This window comes from Xiphophorus hellerii, chromosome 20, assembly GCF_003331165.1.
Source record: "Xiphophorus hellerii strain 12219 chromosome 20, Xiphophorus_hellerii-4.1, whole genome shotgun sequence".
Lineage (NCBI taxonomy): Eukaryota > Metazoa > Chordata > Actinopteri > Cyprinodontiformes > Poeciliidae > Xiphophorus > Xiphophorus hellerii.
This window is the reverse complement of record NC_045691.1, coordinates 23,536,011-23,562,367: the sequence shown is the minus strand read 5'-3', so window position 1 is coordinate 23,562,367 and position 26,357 is coordinate 23,536,011. Positions and strand designations below refer to the sequence as shown.

Here is a 26,357-nt window from a genome sequence, read left to right as displayed (position 1 = left end):
GCCTAGCCTACCAGGAAAACTAGCCTTATATGGCGACAGTGAGCTCCTGCTATCTGCCATCAGAAGCTGGGGGTTATCCTCACTCATCCACTGTTGAATGGGCATCAGGCAGCATCTCCACACCGGGCCACCTGAGCCTGGCACAGACACAACAGACACCCAGCGGGCACTCAGGGCTCCGACCACCTGGCACAAAGGCTGCATGCACATAACAGATGGCTTACATTGCCCCCCGATGGTGTGCGCAGCTGAGGAATCCTAAGTCCTGTCTGTGTGTAAATGTGTGCACAGAATTAAAAAAAAGCACAATTAGGTATTGGATTATTGACTGGAAGGCTCTCTTTTTGTCTCTGCCCCCCCCCAGACCACCCATAGGGACTTTGAAAATGTATGGAAGTGTGTCCCTGTCATGGTCAATGCCCTTTTATTGTCAATGCTCAAAAAGCCCCGAGGTGCAGAAGTGGCCAGTCACCTCTTTCTTTAGTTAAATAATAATTGATGTGTACAGCAGTAACTCAGGTGCATCACTTATTCAGACAGAAAAGCAGGGACTACGGAGCTCATGTAGTGTTGGGAGATGGAAAACTGGAGAAAGGCTGAGGAGCTGAGTAAAGCAGAGCCCTGCTAAATTTACAAACTCATAAAATTAAAAACACATTTTAAACCACACAACATGAACATTTTATTAGGATTTTTGCAAGTTAAGTCAACATGAAGAAGTGAATAACTGGAAAATTGGAAGACGACAATTTTCTCATTTTATGAATAAAATTCTGAAAAGTGTGATTTGCATAGAAAAATTGCACCTTTTAATAATGGCTTTGCCACTTTTCAATAAAAGTCAAAGTTGGAAGTGAATAACTAACTAAGGAAGTGCACAATCTTTATCCATAGCAGTGTCTGGATGACCACTAGAATTAAGTGGGCATCACCCCTTTTTATCACTTCCTTCTTTCCTCCATCTCCTATTGCTTCCTTTATCTGTCTTACCGTTCTATCTTCCTTCCTGCTCCTACATCTCCTCAATCTGTGTCCCATCAAACCCTGACTCATTAGTGAAAGCTTCCCATGTGAACGTCCCTGAGAGTGAGTGTGTCAAGCAGAGCACAAAGGGACTTCATTAGTGCTCACTTTAAACATGTTGTTTATGCCACTGCTTTGTTGCTCTGGACAACCTTGAACATCATTGTTAATTAAAAATAGACTGAAAGGAGATGGCACGAGCTATCAAAGCTCTCCCGTCTGCCCAAATGATGAATCAGGAGATGAATCTAAGAGAAAATGAAGTAGTGTACTTGAAAGATTATTAAAAAAAAGAACGATGCTCAAGGATCCTTAGAAGAAAGATCCATTTTTCACACACCGGTTGTTTTTACCTCAGCCCTTCAATCAATCCTTCCATCTATTTTCCTCTAAAAGTGCAACTAAAAAAGCCATTAATTCATCCCAGCATTTTATGACTTCATGGCTATCGGGAGTCTCGGAGTGCGAGTATGTGTGTGCTCAAGGTTTTGTATTCTGGTCCCTCTCAGCACATCCAGTCTTTTCTGAGACGATATCCTTTTTTTCCCTGTACTTTCAGAGGCAGCCAAAAGAACTGCAAGCGTCTTGTCTTTGTTGTTAATGCACACGAGAGCAACACAACAACCTCCGTCCCAAGTGAGATTCCACACACAAATATACCTCAACCGGAGTGGATAACTCGGAGCTCGGAGGGAGAGACATGCGAGAACAGCTGAGAAAATAAATCGGTTGTTGCCAAGCTAAGTGAATGGGCGTCACGCTGACAAATGCAAAGCACTGAATCTTAGTCAACTTGTATTGTTTGTCTTCTACCTCATAAACATAAACACAGACATGCACATACAAACCCACGCCATCACAGGAGAACGCATTATTGCACATACAGTGAGTGACAAACACACAAACGCCACATGCATACGCAAACAGGCATTAAAGGCACAAAAACACACAGTCTGATTATACATTCATAATTTTGAATGGATGACAGGTCTTGAGCAGTGAGGAGGGGAGCGGGTTGAATTCTAACGAGTTGCCATTTACATGAGAGTCCTTTTCTTTATAAACTGAATACACAGAGAAAGTCTCAGACGTTCAAATTATACAAACATAAAAACTGTTAGTTCATGTCTACCTACCATACATTCACAAAACGAAATTCGTAGTGAACACATTCAGTTGTCATAATCATCCTTCCTCTATATAAAAAAATAAAGGAACGCACTTGTTTCACTGCTGGGGGAAAATTGTATCTAATGTGGGAATAAACTCTTGCAAATAAAACTGGTTTTACTTAGAGGTCTCAGCAGAGAAGCCCTCTTTCGGCCAAGTTAAATATAGTTTTAATATCCAAGGTGAGAATACACATGACACCGGGACAATGCAGTGTCTTTTTATGTGATGGAATAATAAAGCAAATCCTACTACTTCATTTAAACCTTGAAAGAGTCCGCTGAAACGTCCAGTTAAGAAAAGGTCAATGACCAAAGAGAGAAAAGCGAGGAAAAGGATATTCACATTCAAAACTTTGAATGATTGCACAGAATAAAGAACAACCTTTTTCCGTTGTCAGAAAAATCAATACATATAAAATTGGTGTATTCAGATATGTTTATAAATAATTGGCATGCAACCAAAATGTCATCTAACAGAGTCATCACACACCATCTCAGTGAAGTATCTTTCACTGTGTACAATTGTCCAGTCATAAAGAGAGCATGCACATTTAGCTCGCTTATGCAATGTCAGCTCAAGTCCTCAAAAGCTGGTCGTTGTCCAACAGCTGCTATATTTGTCTTTTAGTCATTTTTGGTTTACTTATGCACAGACACAGAGGGGCAGTCATTTAAAGAGTATTAAATAGACACTGCTTTACAAGCTATATCAAATGTCTTCAACAGAAACTGAATCCTCTCAGTTTAAAGATCAGTAAATCGCTGCTTGAATTTAAAACGCACAACAGTTGCTTGCAGCCAAAACCAGTTGAGCTAAAAGTAAATTAAGACAACAAAACCAAAGAACATCCGTTCAGCTTGTGCAAATCAGATCAATATAGATTAAACATAAAAACAATCCTACCTTCTTCAGTTTACCATTGCGTGTACCAACAAACGCCACCGTGTTGCCACGGTAGTCGTAGGCAGCCACCGAAGTCATGCCATCATCTTTGTCTATGAAGAGAGGGGTGCCCTCAATGGTGCTAGTTCCTCCAAGAGGCTGGTTGAAGTCTTGTCCACAGAAGTTGTCATCTATCTGCAGGGGCTGCAAAGTGAAGACAAAAAGTTAGCAACGAGGCAAAAGACCTGACATTTTTCCAACATAATAAAACATAATAGTCTAAAGATGCACTCACCACTCCCCAAAAAAATTATCTCCTGACCAGAATTATCTGAGATTATTGACACAAACAGTTAGCACCAATCCAGATATTCAATATGTTAATGTTTTTTTCAATGAGTGAACAGAAAAAACTACAAACAGTACAACGGTACTCTTTGGTGTGGGCACTGTTACTAAGTGATGCCTACTCAAAGTTAGCCATAAAATAATCAAAAGGGGAAAAAAAGATGCAAAAAGCCATTTAAAAAGAAACTATTTTCAAGAAAACGTTGAAACATGGTTACACGTACGTCTCATAGATTTGCCAGAATTCAAACAAACCAGAATATCCCTTTAATGTTTTGAGTCCTTATTGAGAGCTGAGGATAAGATAACAGAAAGTCCACTCAGACCCAGGACTTGCAGCACTCCATCCTAAGCACCCCCAGAATCTTTTCAAAACAGATCTTAAAAGCCCCCAAGCTGTGTTCAGGTCCGCATGGAGCTCATTTTCATCGCCCAGTGGGGATTGCAGTGAAACCCATTGGTCTCTAATGCTTCTGATTCCGTTGCTAACACAGTAAATAGGTTATTCAAATAAAGAGCCATTCATACCGACAAGCTGCATTCTAACAAGCACAATCCCACCCAGCAAAAATCTTTTTCCTCAGCTGCGTTCAGTCATGGCGGTTACACCGCGACCATGTGACAATATCGAGAGCATTCCGATATCACGAGGGGCACATCACCCAAGGCGGATCAGTGACCCATATGATCCCTTAACCAGTCACCACACACACTCATCAAGCCTATGATGCATTAAAAAGGGTTCAAGTGCCAAAATGAATCAAACCTTTTGCTTGATGATGAATGACAATGTTAAACCAACACATTTTGTAATTTTGTAGACGGTTTCCATGAATCAAGCCGTCATTATTATTGTTGTTGGATTAGCGATCAGGTTGGACTTCATTTAATTACTGGCAGCAATATTAAGCTTCGTCTATTGCAAATTGATATTTATAACAAAATAACTCCATCGGACTAAGAAAAGGGATCCTGGTTATGACGGAGAGTGAAAGTCAGACACAGTTTGAGTCATTTCAGACGCTGCTTTGTGTTACTGACAAGCAGCATATTGGACCAGAAGAACAACACTAAAACCAAATGGCCATCAGTGAGTTATTCAGAGCCAGTACACACACACACACACACACACGCCTGCACTTGGGGGAGTGTGTAAATAGCAGTGTAATCCACAGACTTATCACTACATCATCTGATTGATCCACACAGGAGAAAAGATAACACCTCCCTCCTCCACACACTCTCTCCCGAATGATCTACCTAAATTGCCTGCAGCTCAGAACACGTCAATAAAGCCTTTTTCGACATTCTCGTTCTCCTTTAAAGCCTGTTTCTGGCACCAATAGGAACACTGGAGCTCTCACTAGACAATCTAACTGTTTGCATTTCTGAACTTTTCCATTTTGTCATGTTGCAAACACAAATGTCACTGTATGTCAATGGGATTTCACATGATAGCGCAACAAAGTAGTGTTTAATTGTGACTTGGAAGCTAAATGTGACATGGCTTTAAGGGTTCTGTCCACATGAAAATATGAAGTGTGGTAAGCATTTATATGCAGCTCCTTTTACATTCATATCCCAAAGTAAAACCCACTGTTTCACATAAAATCCCACAAATAGGGTTTGAATTCTTTTGCATGGCACCGTTTTGCTCTAATTGCTTCAAGTCACCCTTCATACACCTAAATATGTTCCCCGAGAAGTGTTGAGGCTTTCTGCTGTCTTACTTCCTCTGCAGCAGTTCTTTAACAATAATTAAAAAGGATAATTTTCAGCTCATAACTGAGGGTGTGTTCAAGTAACAGAAACACACGGCTATAACTGAAAACTACATTGTTTTGTAACCACTGACGCCTGAGGGGTAAATTCCTTCTCTCAAAGATAGCCGACAATGCACTCACTACAACACCAATATGGTCTAATAATCCTGCCATGTAAAAAACCGATAAACACATTAAATCAAAAGTATTCTCTATAAACAGATTTGCCACAAGCAAAATAACTACCATCCTCATCTGAGCTACAACTAGGGACAACAATTTTATAGTCATGTAAAAATAAATGTAAGAAAGAAAACGTGTTCATGTCAGTCAAACACAAACACATGACATTGTGCCTGAGGGACACAAACAGAGGGTTAATTCATCATTGTAGCTCCTAACATCACTATGTACAGATTCCACAAGACCCCCAAAAGGGTTAAAACATTCTACATCAATGCATTATACAGTACATCAACATGAATACCCTACAGCCTATCTAGCCATCTCCCTGGGGCACATGAAGGTAAAAGTTCTTCAATTTTCCTACAATCTGGAAGCTTTAAACAGCCGAGATCAGCAAGGAATAAAAGCGGATTCCCTTGAGGATAGGCAGCCTTTTACAAGGGCAACTTTCTGAGTATGATGCAATTTAACGCAACAATAAATTCCCAGGAGATTTTGGGCCAATAGCCGTGGTGGAAGACGTGTTTCTCACAGTGGTCTCTAAAGGTTATTGGCTGGATACTGTACTTAAAGTTCTGCTGTTTTTTTTTTTAAAAAGCCAGTAAGCAAAGACTTAAAGTCTAAAACCTTCATCTGACTTTGGCAGCAGAGATGGAAATGAGGAAAATATGGTTTCCTGTTTTTATCTTCTTTAAGTTAATGTGCTGCACGCACCAGTGATGGGTATCATCAAGAGAAGTTGTGTTTTCATTTAAATTTCTAAAACTTTTCCAACATATTTTCCATTTCAAGATTCTGTACTTTTCCCAAGTGAGATTTCTATGTTTTTCCATCACATTTTATGATGTTTTACAAATTTGGTTTTATTATCAGTCTATTTCATCTAACATTAAAAACATGCTGATGTGGGCTTTCAATTTGCCAGCAGAGTAAAGAGTTATTTTAATATGACAGCTAGTGCCACCAAACATTACATTGACAACTTGAATTCATGGTACTTAATCGGGTAACATTTTCTGCACACCAGGGAATTCTTTGCAGAATGATTGTTGCTTGTAATATTATTACAATTATAAATTTGTGTTAAAAAGTAATCAAGTAGCAAAAAAAGTGCTAGAGTGACTGAAGTATTTCCCTGCTGATAAAAAAGTAACAGTGTTTTGAAACTACTATTGGAGAGCTACAAGCACTATGTGTATTAAGCTGTCAACCTGCGCAGATAGCCTTATTAGTGAGCTCATATCAGTGTGTTATTGCTGTGCAAACATGCATAATACCCAATAACCACTGGAGATATAGTGAGTGTGAAGTCTATTTATTTATTTTTTGCTTTTGTTTGTGTATCCAAAGTCAAAATAACATTGAAACATTTTTTAAAGAGTGCTCATGTGATATTGCTGATGTTGAAGGTCGTAAAGAAATGTGTGACTCAAACACAGTTAATACAATATATGAAGCACATTAACACTAACACAAGCTAAGCTTTTAGAAAAACAGGTCATGTGTTAGTGGACAGCGGGGTGTTTGTTTCCTCATGGGTGGAGCTTTTTTACTCTATTTTGTACTGCAAAGCTCTGATATATCGTCATTCCTGTGGTACCAAACACGTGTGTGCACAGTAACCCTGACTGATTGCACATGTGGGGAGGCTGAAGTGCACTGAAGGAACTGATTGAATAATCATTTCCCTGTTATTGCCACTTCTTTAACATTAGGAGTCACATAGATATGCCTGGGCAGACATCACCCAATACTCTACTGGGATTTGTCAATGTGACACCTAGTGTCAGTTAAACATACGGAAACAGCAAAGTACAATAGTACTATATAGAAGATCCTGATAGGACACACTGCTCTTGATTACAGCTAATAAGGTGGGAGGAAAAGACATGAAAAAATATACAAAACACTCATTCAGCATCATGCAAATAAACTGGACAGCCTGTTCCATCTCACGGGTGCCATGTGTCCCTTTAAATAACAGCTCAGCGAAATAAATACTAACATGAAAAGCTGCCTGATAAATTGAGTGGACAGGACATTACGGTTACAATTGTAGTTCATCTGTGTGTGCCTTTCTGCAAGTACTCGTGCACCATCATACTTTCACAAGCATCATCATTTGAATGTGTGTGGGAAATATCAGGAAGAAAAAGTTCAAAATGAGTGAAGAGAACAAACAACATGCATATACATATGCATGTTGCACCCACTAACCCATTAAGTAACTGCTACTTTTATTCTGTCCATTATTCTGACAATTCATTGTATAAAGAAAATGGCCACAATTAATACTATTTTAAATAAGAAAAGACATTATTTTGTTGTCTAAACTGCAACAACATTGCATTTGCCATGTTCGCTTGTAGCGAAGAATTCATCTGCAGTTGAAAAAAATATTTCTCACATCAACAGGTGAATAGGACTGATCTGTTGACTATATGTTGGATTAACTAATTAATGATTGGCTAGCAAAAAGTGATAAAAAATTAATTTGAACCTGGGTGCAGTGGGGTAAGTTCAGTGCTGAATGCTCTACATGCAGACCTTAGAAATCTTGAGGAGTTGGCTTGTCTTCAGAGCAGTGGTTGCAAAATCTGTCACCACATATTTAGGTCACAATTGATGGAGAGATACAGAAATATTGCAGTGCATTGCGCAAGGATTAATATCCCTTGAACCTTTTACATTTTTTATTTTTTCATGTCACAACCACAACCTTCAGTATTTTTAATGAAAATTTATGTGCTTAACCCACATGAAGTTAGTGGATAAATTGAGATGTGGAGGGGAAATTACTCAAGGTTTTAAACAGTTTTTACATATGATAAACCGAACATGTGGTTCACATATGTATCTACCCCCTGATTAGAATCACCTTCTGCTACACTTGCAGCTCAAATTCTTTAGGGGTGTGGTTCTAGATGTACACATCTAGTGATGGTTATCTAAATGCCTTCTCACAGTAAATGGGGCCGAGTACAAATGCACACAAGATTTTTGTCTAGTTAAAAAAAATGCATAATTTTCCATTTCCATCACTGCTCTACTTTGCCCCATGAAACCTCCAACAAATTCAATGAGATTTATTGTTGTAGTGCATAAAAAAAGTTATTAAAGTTTTCAGGAGTGTGGATGTTTTTGAAAGATGTCATGCCTAGTGCATGCAGTTTGTGCAAGAAAGAAACAATGCCTTCTAAATGCATACAAATCCTAGTAAATATTGTAAAATTAATATTTGCAACAGCTCAGCATCAATTAGAAACCAGAGGAGGACTAAATGGTGCCCTCAAGCAAAGTAGTTAACCTCTAACAGAGCAGCTCCGTTTCAAGCAGGGTAAAAATGGAGTCCAAGCAGCAACAAATGTTTAAACAAGATGAAATATGGCAGAGCAGATGATTGAACATTCTGAACTTAAGATTAACATTATGAATTTAAGATTATTACGGAAAGAAAGCGTTGCATAAATCTCCAAACTGCACATTTGTAGCCACATAAAAACAGCTCAAAAAGAAACCACCAGCACGTGCAATACAAGCACATCACTTCCCCTCACTTCCTGATTACATCTGATAATGATGCATGCAGCACGCCACCCACACACAGTACCGATCAATACATAATTACACTGACGATTAGTATCATTAGAGTTGTGCTATAGCTGCTAATTTGTGGAGCTAAACACTCTTCAGAGAGCGAGAGAGGTCAAAATAAAATAAGCAGCTCTCAGTCTGTATGGGGTCTTTTCCAAAGGTTTCCTATTGTTTTGTAATGACAGAATGAGAAGGATATTCAAATGTGACAAGATCAGCGGAAAAAAAAAATTCCTTTCTGAAACACAGAATTTCTTTCCTTACTTTAAAACTATCACATCGGCAGATATTAAATGATCCAAGCTCATTAGTTTGAAATAACTTTTAAAGGTTGGCGCTCCACTGACGTCTCCCTGCCCGACTCATTTAGTCTGTCAATTATCTCTTCATCAACTCTGGCTCAATTAATCAGGTTTAATTACTTAAACACATTTGCTGCCATATCCTTTTAGATTAGGTCCACAGAAATGAGATGGTGTCTTACAAAAGACCACAAGAGTGTAACACTCATTACATGATATCCTTAATGATGGATTTAATCGGGTTAGAAGATGGTCTCACAGTCAATTCCAACTTGCCTTAGCTGTGAAATGGTAATCCAGATGTCCAAAGTGACCTCAACTTGTTTCTTTGTCCCTTTTTAATACAGAACACAATGCGTTTCAAGAAAATAAATACTACTTTAACTTGCAATTTTTTAAAACAAGTTCCTCAATAAAAATGTCAAAGTACAGAAAGCCCTCTAGAAAACTTTTGACAGCTACACCTTGAATGATGTCTTTCAGTGTTTGCATCTTCCATTCTGCTGCAAGCAGAGACCAGATTCAGATGTGATGATTTGCTTTCAACTCAGCTTTTCTAAGCAACTCAAACTAAAAGAAAAACTTGTGGTTTAACTGGTGCTGTGGCCTTTACAGAAGAAATTTAACTTCACATATTCATGGCTTAAATTTATGACTACAGATTAAGAAAATCTTTCAATATTGCCAGGTTCTTAAAAGGTTTTAATAATCTCTCTACCTATAGTTACAGACCAGTTGGTACGTTATTTGGTGCCATTAAGTGTTGGGCAATATGGACTTAGAATTTTATCACAATATTTTGTGGTATTTATAGAAATAATGAGCGCGAAAAATGTCTTAGAAATTCAACGTGGTCTTTTTTGTGAATAGACTCCGTGGTTATGACTATATCTCATGTGTGTTCTTGGACAATTAGAGTCCAAAGAACACACATGATCCTCTTAAAAGTAAAGCTAATCTAATTCAAGGCCCTTACCAAAAGGGATACTGAATAAAACAACTCCACATAATCATTTCAAAATTAATGATATTTATTAATGTTCCTATGGAACCGAAAGTGGAAAAAGCAGCATTTACAAGGTTATCCTTTATTTTTGGGGTTTACAAACATCATTAATTATGACAATAACACTCTCCTAGGACAGTAAACTTTAGTAATTGCCCATCCTCAGTGCCAGAATGACACTGGTTCAAAATAAAGTAAAATTAAACTTAGATGCAGCTTTTAAAGATTTATTGTGTTTGAAAATTAAAGTTTCACTTTTAGTTTTTAGTGTTGAATCTTTTTTTTTCTTGTAAATGTACTTTCTGCTTCTTTGTGCACTGTTGTTTCTAAGAACAACAGTGCATGTCCATGTGAAATAAGCTAAACATCTCCACCTTCAAAGCCTTAAATTTATGGTATTCTTAAAATAATAGTTATTTAAAAAGTATTTGGCATATTATCTAACAAGCCGTGTCACAATATCTTTACAGAAATAAGATTTTAAATAGCATGTGACACTAAACTAATGAGTAAATCTAATCTTAAACAGAAACAGACAACCTAACCATTGATTTCAGGTTTAGTTTCAAAATCTCACCTTTGACACCGCTGGCCAGACAACAGCTGGTCCACGAGGCCTTAAAAGACGTTTACTTAAAACCGACTGGTTTCCTAGGATTGATTCTCTGATTGATGCCCTGACTTGTGCCAAAGTTCAGAACTCTCCCATCCATCTTGTAATCAAGAGAAAACACTGTGACAGTTTGAGTAATCCGTTGGAACAAGAAGAAAAATGGCAAAGAGTGGCACTTCCCATGAGAACGGGGAATATATTAACTGCCATAGGAGGGAAAGACCAGCTGCACAATGCCTTACTGTCAGCATGACATTAGAACATATTACAATTGGGGTCTGAAAGTGATTGGTAGCTCTGGATTTTGACAGTCTGCATGACGTCTTTAGTCATTCAGACGAAAAATGTAAATTCACCAAGAATAAGGAACACCAGAATGATTCATTTAGATACACTTTTCTTTAACTTTTTACAACTTGATAAAAAAGTCTTTTGTTACTTTTCATTACCAAATTAAACACTACTTAAAGAGTAAAAAATGTATTTTCTACAAAGTAAGCCCCAGAGCAAAGAGGCTTTATGACTGCCTCAACCCAGAATATTTCACAGACACACAGAAAGATGTGTGCTTCAGAGCCCTCATTAGTATGGCACCTACATTGGAAACACACACACCCTGTCAAAGGGGCTCCGACACACACTCTGAGGGTTGACATGACGGCGAGACATATGGCTGAAGAGGACAGAGCACTGGCCAGGTGAGGGACACCGATATTATTCGTGCGGCAGTCAGTGTTCAATCACGCTCTCCTTCTCTCCTTTCCCTCTTTCTGTCATCCACCCTTTTCTCAAGCTGTTCTTGGCAGCGGCAGTGAAAAAAAGTTCTGAGGCCATCACTCTTCCTCTGGCCCTGCTCTCCCCTCAGCCGGTGAATCATTGCCCCTCTCCTTCCTGAGCACACTGGCTGTAAAAGGCTTGCTGCTCCCTCCTTGGCTGTTTGTCGTTTCCTCTTTTCCTCCACTGCAAAGCTTTTTCTCTTAGTCCATTTCATTAATTCCTAATTTCTCGTGTCCATCTCTGTTATTTCCCCAGTTTTTCCCTCCTTGTTTGGCTATGGTTTAGCTTTTATGTTTGTTTTTATATAGTTGTGCAGAACCCAAAATAAAAGAAAAAAACATCTGAATCAAAGAAGAGATAATCAGTCTTTCCACTAATTTCTAAATTTAATTTAGCTCAAAATGGTGAAAAAATCTGACATTACATCCAAAATTAACCAGCTCTGACTGAAGCAAAACAAATCACGAGAGACGTGACTTCATTTTTCATTAAGCCAGTCTTATCTATCCATTTTTCCGAGTGTAAACCCCCCAATTAATCAATTACTGTATATGTTTCATAGAGTCTGTGATTCAGCAGTGGGGTAACACAGAGTAGCCAGAAGATCCAGTGGGCTGAGAGTGGTGGCTCAGAAAAGCAGATCTAATTTGGTAAATCCAAAACGTGTGGGTTATATATGGTCAATACATAAATGTCAAACTATGATATGATTCTGATTGCTGTGCTGTGTTTATTATTTCCCAGTAAGTTTCAAATATGAAATATTAAATTCTGTGTTTATGTTTTAAAAGACGACTGATTACATTTACTATGTGTCATTTCATTACTCACTGAAAACGGTGTGGGACAGTAGCCAAAACCGATAATGAGTCAGTTCAGTTTGAATACCCATATATCAATCTCTGAGGCCTTAGACTGATTGTGTAAAACAGAGCTACACAGAGAAATAAGCTCTGTGTAGCTTATTTCTACACAGAGCTTGACTGATCAAAATTACACCAATTTCAATCAGAACTGAATATTAACTTTCTAATCACTTTGTTTTGAAATAACAGTGAAATCCTAATGAACTGCACAGCTGTGTAATACACACAGCTCTCTCTCTCATACACACTGTGTGACGTCACCTCTGGTCATCACTCTGTTTGTCATGCCACACTCTTAAAGCCCCTGTACAATTACATTAAAATTCCTTGCTCATAATTACAAATCAGAGATTTCTACACTTAAACATTGAGCCTCATTGCTGACAAATACATAACCAACTTAATTCAACACAAACTGATTTTGGGGTTTTTCTTTAGTTGCCTCCAAAAGATCACTTGCATTTTTCACTTTGTTTTCCTCACATCCTTATCTCCTTACTTCAAATTTCTCTACTCTCTTATGCGGGTTTCTTTGGCATCCAACTCTTCCTCTGGTTCGGACTCCCTCTGGTTCTTTCATTTTTATCTCCACCTACATCTTGCACCTCTCTCTCCTTTTGGTTCAGGCTGCCTCCCTTGTTTCGTTTCTGCAACATTCCTGTTCATCCTTTCATGCTCTCACCTCTACACAGATTCTTCTCTCCTGCTTCCCTTCCCATAGCACTCCCTCCCATATTTTCAGTCATCTCTCCTCCTCGCTCACTCCTAACTTAGCGACTCGCCTCCACCCTCTCATTCTCCTTTTGTGGAAATGGTTTGTATTGATCCACTCTCAAACTGGGGAGAAGGTCAGGGGTTCACTAATAAAGCTCAGGGACAAAACAAGACCTACACACACACACAAACACCCCAACACTGCACTGCACACAAACAGGAGACAAATATAGCCTGGTAGCAGAGCTGAGGTGCTAAACGCTATGCAGTGAGCGTCAACGCTTTGTCAAGGAAAACATATTTTACCAGACCTGCATCTAATGCGCCTGAAGATTTGTGTTTACCAAAAACAGATGAAGTGCAAATGCGACAGTAAAACACACCAGCTTGATGATGGCCACAGGCAAGAAATGATGATCCAACGCTGATCTAAGCTTCACACGGGAGGCTGATGGTGCTCTTGGTGATCAATCATGGCTCTGTGGTTAACAGCTGTCCATGCCTGTCCAGCCCACCACCCACAAACCAGCCCTGCCTTGCCCTCGCCTCTGCACCATGGCAGGGTCAACCTGAGAACATTCACCCTCAGCATTAAGGAGTGTTTCCCACACTGCTAAGACTGCATTTCAATTGCTCAGGTTGTTCAGAGGGAACTTTTGGGACTCTGTTTCATGCAATAGTTTAAAATTTCAAGAGTTTACACCACAACTGTGGTGTAAATATTAGATTTTGATGTTGGCTTTTTATTTATGCTCAAACTGTTTTTGCATAAGACTAACACTAAAGTATTCAAAAGTAAATATATATATAAAAAAAAAATAACTCCATCTAAAAATTCCCCTAAATCCATTGCAGTGCACATGTTCAGTAACAGAGGAGATTGTGATAGGGGGTCCAAATCAACACATTCTATGATTCTCTAAAAGTCTCTTCAGAACCAAAGTGTAGTTGATGGTGACTCGACTAAATATTAGACATGCATCAAGGCATGTGCTGGAAACCTTATTGTCAGCTTGGAAACTCAAAAGTTCTCTTTTGTTTTTTTAAATTAGGAAACAACTACCAGACTTTCACTCTTCTATGCAAAAGATACATAAAGAGTGAAAACGTAACTATTTTAAGTACTTGTGGGGTATTTTACAAATGAAGCCAGAGAAAGCAAAATCTGCAAAAAGCTAACCATAAGAAAATTGTATTTTCTACGTTACTTTGTTGACCGTTTAATCATGCTTCTACAACAAAACTAGAGGGTGCCAATTCCTTAACAGTTTTCAACTATTTCCCAAATAATCTGTTTAGCTTTCCAAAGGCAGTGAATTCTCCTGGGACCTTGTTTCATCAAAATGAAAAAAGGAGCCAACTGAGGAAGAGACAACTTCAGAAGATACCGGAAACACTAAATAGAGAAGAAGCAAAATTTACTGGTTTTATCCTTTCAGTTTTCAACGTGTCTGTTGTGGAACAGGACTGGATATAGAAATGTTTGCAGGCTTTTCTGAGAGTTCTGATAAGGGTATGCATTCACTAACATATATATAATAAAACTGATGTTGGCAGCTTCTAATACCAAGTGTGCTAAGCATGTAACTTATTACACTAAAAGCATTTCTTAAAATTCTGACCTAAAAATAATTTTGTCTTTGTTTAAAAACAGTAAAAACTAAAACCATGTTTTACAGCAACTTTTTTTTCTGGCACACAGTGTGACGTCACCTCTGCCCCCAATACGAAGTACTAATGGGAGTAGTTTGACCACCATTTTACATTTATTCAACAACAATCTGAACTTTACTACATGTCTTAAATTTAAGAAACTGCAGCTGTACATTTCATTTAGTCATGCGAAGAACATAATATTACTAGACAGCAGGAATGACTTCATAAGGTATACAGAAAGTACACTCTACATACTCTGTCATTAGTGATCTTTCGTTGGAGATCATGTAAGTTCCTAACACTGTAGTGTTTCTGGCTTAGGTTGTTTTCCCATCTAACATCTAAAAGCATTCAAGGCTAAGCTGAACTCAGTGCATACAGCATTTCAGAGTGTTATTACCAGGGTAATGAAGATTAATTAAATCTGTGGAGGAAACTCAAACATCTGTAAGTAGTAATTTATTCAAATTCAACTTATGTGCTCTTAACCATTTTAATTATTTATTCTTGTAGGACCTTTATAAATATACTGTAGTGATAGCTGAAATATAATTATAGCAAAAATAATCAGCTTTTACAACTGCGTTTAAAAGAAAGAGATGTTATACTCAGACTTATTTTTAAAAGACAAAGCAACTCGACCACACAACCAGATTTAATGCATTACTGAATTATGTACAGTAACCTTTTTCACCAGGTTATATTAGCTAGTATGTGACTGTTTCTGCCTTAATAACTTATGGGATATTTAGATCTCCTCTGATTGGTTATCTTGATGTTTCGTTCCATTGTCTCTATTTTACTGTTGGCAGTTTCAAGTTATTTTACACAGTCCCTGTTTCCATACTGAAAAATGATCTCGGAATCAAGCTTTTGTGGAGCTGAGGTCTAGGCCTGTTTAGGGCAGCTGAAATTAGGTCAGTTTTAAGGGGCATTGGAGCAGACATCATTAACCTGACGCTGACCTCCTAGGTCTTGCTGCTGGTCTTGGGGTCAGCTAGTCAGCTCTTTTGTGAAGCCATTACATTGTCATCGATGACGGTTTTCAAGGGACGGCAGGTTTTAAGAGGTTGTCTGAGTGACAAATTATTGGTGGATGTAATCCTCACCAAAAGCACAGAAACCATGGTAACAAGCCGTACAGAACGGGATTGGAGGAATAAAGGAGGGATGGAGTGAGGCATATCAGTGAATTTATGAGTAAATGGATCAATGAATCTGTGGCAGGGAGAAAACATGAAGGTTGCAGCAGTAAAAACATTAAATGTTATCTTGGTGGCATGGTATGTGTGAACAAGGAAATTCTTGAAGTGAAAGAAAATCCAATAAAATATCTATAGATCTGCATGTGATCGAGGATTTATTAGGGTTTGATGAAATTTCCAAATCAAGCTCGACTTTCACATCTAAATTTGGTAAGAACATGGCCTGAGAATTGTTCAATTTTAAATGTATTCCTTTGTGTTAAATAAAGGCAAGAATTGGTCAACTTGTTAGTATTTCATATGTAAAATATTTAACACCAATAGCAGGAAGATTAGAAGAAAATGCTTTCAATACTGTTCTTATAGCTTTACATCATTCTTACGAAATCAGAAATGGGTAAAATGACCATTAAAAAGAAAATGTTTTACAAAAACCAGAAAGTAGACATGATTCTGATCTTTGAATATCTAAATAGTGAGGTTAGTTGACCTGTGTGACATAGAACCAGGTCATCCAGCAATGTGCACCAACAGTTCAGTTTAATCAAATGAAAATAAATGAGATCCTCTGTTTTACAGCCTTAACATAGACAGTCTTATAAACTAGGAACTGAAAATTAAAGCAACAAAAAGAGAGGAAAAAACCACCATCTCCAGTAATTCTACAGAACGTAGCAAGAGGGAGGTAAAGGAGATGAAAAGCAGCACTTCCAGAAATTCACGTTACTTATCACAAATCTGTACCCTTATGCTAATGAAGACTAACAAAGGCAAACATTCCCATTCCTCTAAATTATCCTATTCCATTAGATGCAACACAAGCTGAATGCTTTGTGTGCATTTCATCTTATAACAACATCTGAAATCAGAAATATGTTGACTTATAGGAAACACTTTACAACACTTTTTTTATAAATGTGAGGTCTAAAAGGTATATCTGTTCCCCTGCAGTGTTGTAAAGTCGCTAGTATGCGTCTGTTTAAGCAGCGTTTTTTGTAATGCATGCAAGGCCATGATTTGAGGCTTAGTTGGTGAAAAACAAGTCTAAGTTGCACTATATCCCAGGATCTAACACTGCAGAGCACTGAATCATGCTGAGTGCAGGAGTGTGGATGTGCCTGGGTGCTCCTTCTGAGTGACAGTTCACAAATCCAGGGGACTGGGCTAATGATGTCCCCTGTCTGAGTGAATCAACACTATAAGAGTTTGTTGGGGGACAGAGGGGAAAAAAAAGAATAGAAAAAGTAAGGGAAACAGCAGGAGATAGACAGCCAGAGACTGTTAATATTCCACAACTGCAAATCAGATTTAGCGTCAAGAATAGCAATTTGTTCTCATTGCTTAAATTGGCTTAAATTACTACATCTGTGTTTATCAGTGCTAATAATTTTATCTGGATTGTCAGAACAAAATCTCAAGCCAAATGTAGTCAACAAAATGTGTTAAAGAAAATATGTGAGCTAACCGAGTTGATGCAGTCGAGCTCCTTGTTAAGCAGCCAGGGTAAAGAGAGTTTCCCTTCTCCCCTGTAGCAGGACTGAATTCGTTCCTTAATCTTCTCCTTGATCTTCCTCAGGGTGAACAGGCACAATGCAGACTCTTTGGGTGGCTTTGCCCGATTTTTCTGACCCTGAGAGAAAACCGTGAAAAGGATGTCTTCATTCTCAGAAATCCCCAAAGAGTTGGCCAGCTGCCGGCCTGGTCGGGCCAGGAAGGCGTCCTGCACCAGGCGGTACTCTATCCCGTCTTTGGTGCAGCCAATGGGGAACTCCACGTAGGAGTAAAACTTTGGGTCGTCCATGCAGAGGCGAACAATTTTGGAGGTGAAGAACTGCTCCCCACTAGCATCAGGTGAGGTCAGTTTGGTATCTAGCTGCATTGTCAGATAATAGACAAACTGTTCACTGCTGAAGCTGTACACATAATAGATGTCAAAGGCAGGGAACTTGGACAGAGTGTCTGAGGGGATCTTAAGCTGAGAGGAGACAAATTCATCCTGATAGACGAAGCTAAACATGTCCGCATTTTCTTCATTCTCCATGAGTTTGCGGCTGGACAAGGTAGGAAAGTACTCAGATTTTCCATCAATAGGTGTTCCAATGAATAACTTGCTGGTAGGACTTTGAGGGGAGCTTATGATGACCCCTGACATTGTGCCCGACTCCGCCACACTGGAGAGGTAGTGTTCCTTGCGGTGGTGAGGCTCGCCAAGTTTAAAGAGGTCATCCAAACGCAAGAACTGGCAGATGCCCTGTGAGGTGCTGCCACAGGCGATGAGACGGTTCTGTGGGTAGTCTATCAGGAGCAGCTTGTTCACGTTGGGGGTTTGGGCCAGGTCGTGAGGGCAGGACTGGACACTGGGTGGAGGGTAACATTTCTCATTGTCCACCACTGGGCCAGTCATGTGGCTGCGCAGTTTAGTCAGGTTGCTGGACAGCTTGAAAATCCAATTGACAGCTCCCACATAGACTTCTCCAGTCTTGTTGTGGATGGCTAGATGTGTAAGAAAATGGTCAGCAGGAGCAAACCTTTTGAAGGGTGGGGGTTGACCTCCAGAGAGGGATGGGACCATAAGGAGTAAAACCCCCAACAGGAAAAGCAAGTTCCCCTGGCCAGGGAAGGCTAATGTCCGAGAAAGAGGACACATATCTGAAGTGTCCAGCGGCGAGGCTTGGGGGGCGGGGGAGGAGAAAGGAAGAAGGAGAACAATCTTTGTTGCTTAGATCCAAGTCAGGATTTTATTCTTTGCCTCCTCTGCTACTAAGGAATGAGAAAGGAGAGCTTGAGGGAGGGAGAAGGACCAGGGAAGGAGAAACAAAACTCCTATTGATCCACTGTCCTGTTTTCAACGCTGTGAGCAGTCATCAGGAACATCATCCAAAGAGGCACAAGGTTGCAGACCTGAAAGGCAAATAAGAGAAAATATGTTAGAGTCTAAAAAATATTTCTTATTGATTAGGCATCAAGGAGGAAGAGAGGCTTAAAAATCACAAAGATTACACAGATAAATGAGAAAAGAGCAAGGTTGACATTTGCCTTGGTAAAATATAAATAATATCAAATCAGGTCTGAAGGCAAATGTGTCTGCAGTGAATTATGGGCAAAAATGCAAGGGAGCCAGGAGTCTATTATTAAAAGCTCTATACACAGAATTCAAGTATAGCCATGAGTTATGGTCTCACAACATTGAACCTACTAATATTTCATAACTTTCACTGTTACAGTGCTGCTTTTGGAGATTTGTTCTTGGAAAAACTGCTACTGGGGACTGTAGCATTGACTGCAAGCAATTTATAGCTTGGTCTGCTTAAAGCTTTTCCTGTCATGGTTTGTACTGTAACAAGTTTTTCCATATTGTAATTACCCATGGAGCTCTGATGGGCTAGAAATGGGCATCAGAGTTGTATAGCAGCCAAAACTTCATAGCAATGCAGGGTAATCTGGTAGTGTTGCCTGGGCTGAGAGAATCCAGCCCAATACATTAAGTACATATACAAATTGAAAAATGGTAGAATCGTTTTACTATTCACTGCTGCGACAAATGTTTTATTGTGTTTTTCGGTGTCTCACACTTATGGAAGTGATAAACTTTTAAACATGGCGTTAATGTATACATATTATCTTAAGTGCTTACAATAAAGCCCAAATGTTCTTCTTCTTCTTTTTTTTTTTTTAACACTTAAAGTCAGTCTGAAAACTGCCCATGCTGTAATGCGTCTGGCTCCGTTCCCTTATCCACTGTAGTCCCTTCTCTGCTCAACAAAGCTCAAATGGAAAACTGAAGAGTGGGGGTTTGGCAAACATTTATTTTGCTTAAAAGTTTACTCAAGGCGCACTCCAACATATTGTTAGCACTCAGTGCCGATAAAAAAAATTTGCTATTTCAAAGAGGTAACAACAAACATTTTTTTCTGGATATCAAAATGTTAGAGAGAAATTATAGAAATCGCTGACAGATGCGATTATGTTTTATGTAATTTTGTAAATGTTAATTCACCCCATCACCTGAACCCACTTATCCTTGAAGTTGGAGTACAACCTGGACAGGTCACCAGTTCATTTATTTATTTTATTTTAGTTTTTCTTTGTATTATTTCACAGGGACAATGCAGTCCAACACAGCAACAGAACAGTGTCTATAGCTGATGCAATGCACAAAGAGTATATAGCTAAAGCTAATTCACAACTCCAGTCCCTCGTTGGGCCTTTCTATGCAGCACACACACGAAGGAAATTCAGACACACACAGAACAAACAACCATGTGCAAACAGATTGAAAACTCGGGGTACTTTAGAGTAACACATCATGTTTTTGGGCTGTGCAAGGAAGCTGAGTTACTCAGAGAGAACCTAAGGATGTACAAAGAGAACTTGTAAACACTATGCAGAAAGACCTCAGGCTGAGATTAGAACCTATGGCCTTCTTGCTCCAGGGCAACAATGTTGCACCATGTACTCTCTGCTAAATCAAACTGGTCAATGACTCAAAAACATTTGGAGACCTCAGTTCTAGGAGACTAATCATTCCAATTTATAATGCCACACATGCTAACTGCGCTATTCTTTGTTACACATCGTCTACTGCTCATCATTGTCTCTGGCCTTAAAATAACTAATTAATAACAGGACATAGAAACATATATTATGAAGGCTGTTGGAGTCTTAAAATTGTTTGATCCACCTAAAATCTTTGTCAGCTGCATTGTCAAAACTGAATCTCAGATCTCTGATTAATTGATTTGTAGGCACAACAGAAAAAAGTAAGTGGACGGATAGGCAAAGGAATGCTTAGAAAAGCATAGCAAAGCTACTGTTCTGTAACTGACTGATTAGCTTAACTTAAGAAGCAAAGAAAACTGTCTATTAGTCATTAAGCACACAGATCTAAGGCTGATCTGTTAAAGTCTGGTGAGAGGCCTCAATCTGCTGAATAAAAAAAAAATAAACAACTTTGTGACAACTTTGAGGAAGCAGTTCAGTAATAACTAAGGCAACGAAACACCTCTGTAAGAGCCATCTTTGAAATGCTCATTATCATTAGTCACTCTGCTGCACAGTGTAAATAACAGGTGAGAGTGGAAGAGAGCAGAAGGGTTGGTCCATGCAACAGTAAGCCAACACTCAGCTGGCACAAAGCTAGCCAGGTTCAGGAAGAGGCTCTGTCATCTTACACTTCACCTTGAAAATCACTCATTTGTATGAAACAGAAAAACTAGATGACAGGGAAAAAAGCAGTAGAAAGCTGAAGGCACGCTCTGTAAAAGTGGCTAAAATGGATGTCAACAGCATTTTAAATCAACTACACCTTTGCTTGAAGTAAACATCAGGGGAGCCCTGGAGAATGAGGCACTTCAGCAAGAAAACTGCAGACAGAAGGGCCTGAGCTGCAATTATCAGATATACCGCTACTCTCCACTCTGTGAGATTAAAACGACTTGACGCGGATCATGGCCTCTTTGGCACAGGCAGATGCAATAAAGTGACGAGCCGGCCTATAAAAAAAAACAGAAAAAAAACCAACTAATTTCTTGTTCAACAGTACAGTCGCGCTGCGCGATGAGAGCAGATGTCAATTTAAAGCGTGGCAGCGCGTGGGGAGGCCGGCTGCCTCATTTTCCTTTGTCATTTCCAAGAGAGGCAAAGACACAATGAGGCAGAGAGAAAACGCCAGCTAATGCCTGATAAAGAACGCGAGAGAACCTGGGAAAAAAAATTTCCCTCCTGTAATTTCTCTTCATTTAGGTCAGGCATAGCTTGATGTAAGAGAGTGTGAATCTAACGACAAATTGCATCTCGAGTCTGTGGCTGCTTTTATCTATTGGGCAATAAGGCATAATGAAACACGTTTTAAGAGTTAGAGGGGATGATGGATACGGGATGGAAAATGGAATCATGCTGATAATGTCCTTACTAATGGACCCTGAGGAACATTCACCCTCAATCCTCAGTCCCCTTCTTCACACACTTAAGTTTCCTACATATTTTGCCTGTGAAGAGTCCAGACTCAGTTACCCAGGTCCAAGTCCTTTCTGCCTCTTTTATTTACAAAACGAAAAAGAAAATCTTTTATAAGCATAGGGTACCATAGGGATGGGTTAGGATAGGAATGAATGGATGGAGCCTCTTGTTAATGAGACAGTTTGGATATACAACTATTACTCTGCACTCTACCTTTGGTTGCCATGCTTTAATCAAGATCTGTGAAACAAATTCCTGTCCCTTCCATACTGTGCAGGAATCCTGTTAAATTGTAAATGGAGGTTTTGACTCGACTTCTTGCGTACATTCCTCTCACTCAAAATTTTCCTATTTTCTCTCCCCACACTTATCCTCAAAAACCCTCTTCAATTTCACTTTCCTCCAGAGCTTAAGCGAAATGCTGGGAAGAGCACTGGAGGAAGGATGCGAATCATATTTGGCTCCATCAGGGGAAAACATGTCAATCATTTGGGCATGAGCCCGTCTCCTGCCTCAGGAATGAGGAATCAACGAATTGGGGGAGCCGAAGCCTTTATCAATTAAGGAGAAAGCATTAGAGACACTAGGCTGTAAAGGGGTGAGATGATTGGATTTAATATTGGCACATCCTATCAACTGACAGGACAGGAAACTGTTCCAGTAGGAATTGGAAACTGGGAAATAAATTGAAAGTAAAGGAGGGAAGGGATTCCTCCTCCCACCCCCATCTGATTTTAAAGACAGGCGAGATGGTTGCATGTTGTTAAAAATCCAGAGGCTGAGGAAGAGGTAAGCCGTTAGTGAAGCTGAGCTGGCTAACTTGCACTCTCAGTCTCCCCTCCAAAGAGGCTGAACCTGTCCGTTCAGATAACGTTCCCACTGTAAAGCCGGGCTGATTTATTGCCGTTGGCATATCAATTACAGCCCTCAACACTGGGAGGAAAGAAGGAGGAGAAGAAGAAGATATCAAGAGAGAAAAAGAGAGAGGTGATGAGTAAGGAAGAAAAGCAACACATGGACAAATTCTCTGTCTGAGGCTTTTCATTGCAAAATCTGGGTCACATTCATTGAAATATCAACACTAAATCCCACAAAGACAAACAATAATTCACACGGGCAGCAGAAATATCCATTACCGTGTTAAATTAAAGAAGAAATGACCTCCATGATGATCTGCCCTCTCCCTCCTTATTCAACAGCTAAAACACTCCAGAGATTGGATATTTGCCCAGGGGAGGAAAGGGAGACGCGAGAAGGGTGGGAGAGGAGCTGAACGGCACGAGGAGACGGCAAGAAGCAGGTGGAGGGGGTGGGACGGTTAGAGAAGAGGACAGATAGAAGGGGACCCAAACCCTGAAGCCTTAATCCTCTTGCAGGGTCTGCCTAATCCCGCCATCACTATCGAACATATGGGAAGAATGGATTACCATCCCCCCCCATGCACTGAGGGGTAGATAGGATAGGCAAAGGAGTGGGTAACGATCCCTGGATATGCTGTAAATGTAAAACAAAAATGAAGACACACATCTAGTTGAGATGACAGAAATTGGGCTTCTTCTTATTTTTGGGCTTTGAAAAAAAATTTAAATACACTTGGGTTTGTACTCTTTCACTCTTTCTGCCGGTAGGTAAGGTGTTGGTTAGTCATGCACAGGCTGGTTACACCACCAGTCTGGCATATGTCCCAGTCAGAGGGTGTCCATGCGGCTGAGACCAATAGGAGCAGGAGTTAGGCCTAACCACCTAAACCAATCTGGTTGACAAAGTGCCTGTGCCAAACCACAAACTCAAATCTCACTGCAACTAACTAATCACTCCTCTCTGGAGAATTCCTGGAATATTCTCAAAAATATCCAAACCCATCTGTCACCATACATGGACATTTGTTCATACAGGGCCCATTTTTCCAGCTGGTTGGCAGAAGATTTTAAACACTTGATTTCTAGAGTTATCTGAGGTCAATATAGCCATGTACTGTAATACCAGTAATTATTTTTTTGTCACTTGAAATTCGAGAAAAAGACATTTGGTGCTGAAAAGAGAAAAAAAAAAGAAAATTATAAGGCACTTTTTAGGTGCCAAAAACAAATACCAGTGGGTTGCATTCAATTCATCTATTAGGACTTGACAGCTTTCAGATGGAGAAACTGAATGGCAGTAAAGCAGAACTCCATTATGTGGTGTCTTCTATTGTTTCCTTCCTGTCTTTGCTAAAGAAACAGACCAACTAGTACGTCATAAGTAGTACTAAAAGCTCCTATGACAGCTCTAGAAACAAGTGCATGCATCCTTCCTGGCTTACATCTGTGAAGACGAAACTAATGCCTTGGGTTAGAAGTGCTGAAAATGTTTCTCTGAGATGTTATACCTCATACAAAATACAAAAATACCACTTCAACTTTAGTGAAAAACTTCAAAGCGCATAAATACTTTTTGTAATGATTTCTCCCTAATAATGGACAGATGTTTCAGCCCAGAGGGACAGATGGAACCTTGTAAAACACTGCCAAAGTTCTTCCATCAATGCAAGAGAGGAAAATAGGCCAAATCATCATCTTTGATTTGCTTTACATTAATTTTGTTCAAGTATGTTTGACAAGAGTAAAAGTTTTACAGCAGCCATTTTACAAGCTGGATTAATGGAATCCCAAAACTGTATATAGATATATATAGTTTTAATTTTCACCTAAAGACAGAATCATGAGACATGGAGCAATAAAGCAAAATATAGCACATTTTTACAGCCAATCTTCATTTTGTTGGGGCTTGTATCAAAAGGTCGGAACTAGTCTGAAGATAGAAATTGCAAGACTGCCTTTTAACAAGTTGGCTTAAAGACATATTAATCACGCGGACAACTGCTTCCCTGAAAACCAGAGTGCCAGTGAAGTAACCACAGATGTGTGACAGCTGCCATTCCAAGAGTGGAGACAGACTGTGGGCACTACATCACACAAATTATTCCTTTCCTCTTTCACTGCAACTATAAAGTCACTCACACACATGTATTTCCATAGGAAATGTGGTTACCCTCCAACGTATTCAGACAGACAGCATTACACAAATATATGGCTGCATTTGTATGCATGTCTGTGGCACTTAAATGCACCTGTGCTTGGTGGCTTATTTGACCACATCAGATTGGACCGCCTCATGCATTAACAGCACTTTATTTCCTTGAGCACATGATATTCAGTCATATTATCATGTGCTGTACATATATTCAGTCTGAGGATCTAAGGATCCTTAGATCCTCAGACATCCTCATTATGTCTGAGGATGCAAGCACAACAAGTGTCACTTAAGTAGAGCTGGGTGATATAAACAAAATATTCCTAAATATTTTTTCTGTGTTGCACTTTTCAGTGAATAACAAAGACTGTTTCAAATCAACAATATAGTTTCTAAGACTGCCTCTGGTTCACAACAAACTGAAAGAAAAAAAAAACATTTTTAATGAATGAGGTGTATTCAAAGGTTGCCATGAACTGCACAATTTTCTGAATTGTTATGGGACATTCTGGATGATAAGTAAAAGAAAAATACACAATATGTTGATATACAGAATTAATATGCAGTACTGTTTAAGAGACGAAATAGGTTCAAGTATAAACCAAAATGATGCAAATCTCTTCTGCCCCTTATAAAAGCACATAATGTGGGTGACACATTACCACCTTTTTTATGGCTATTGTCATTTTCTGTTCTTGGATAACATATTTTAATTGTTTTATTGCCCGTCGTTACCACAGGCATGTTTGCATAAATCCAAAACCACTTATGAGAGGTTAAAGCGCAGGATGAAGATTGGAAACCACAGTGTGCCGAAAACAGCAGTATTTGAGGTCATGACAGTTTTTTTGTTTGTTTGACAACAATGTCACAAACTTTAATGTATTTTATTCAGAATTTATTTCAGAAAAAGAGGAAAAAGTACATACTTGAACATTTTTAACAAATCAAAATCTAAACCGTGTGGTGTGAATTCAGATTCAACCCTCTTCAGTCTTGACCGGTAAACCTCTCGAGACATGGCAGTCCACCAACTGCATTAATCAAAGCAGTCAAGGAAAGGTTACATTTACATTTATGATAATTAGGATATACATTTTAAGACCAACACCAATAAAGAAAAAATTATCTGAAAATTTAATAACTTCCGAGTTACTATACACACCACAAACTCTCCATGCATTTTGAAGTTATACCTTCATTTGTGAAATTGCACAGAACAAAGGTGTACATAAATAAGATAAATCTTGCGTTTTTTTTAAATGAAATGACTTAAATA

General features: G+C 39.1%; 1 protein-coding gene across 4 annotated transcripts in view; it reads right to left on the bottom strand.

Moving 5' to 3' along the window:
• The window catches only part of plxna1b (plexin A1b), a 218,729-nt gene that overhangs the window by 163,290 nt on the left and 29,082 nt on the right, over window positions 1–26,357 (bottom strand). For all 4 annotated transcript variants that reach the window (XM_032548434.1, XM_032548436.1, XM_032548435.1 and 1 more), the window contains exons 2-3: window positions 17,574–19,009; window positions 3,100–3,282 (exon numbers count right to left, since the gene is read on the bottom strand). In XM_032548434.1, the coding sequence (XP_032404325.1) occupies window positions 3,100–3,282; window positions 17,574–18,755 (1,365 nt within the window). In that variant the 5' untranslated portion in view covers window positions 18,756–19,009. The remainder of the gene's footprint in view (window positions 1–3,099; window positions 3,283–17,573; window positions 19,010–26,357) is intronic.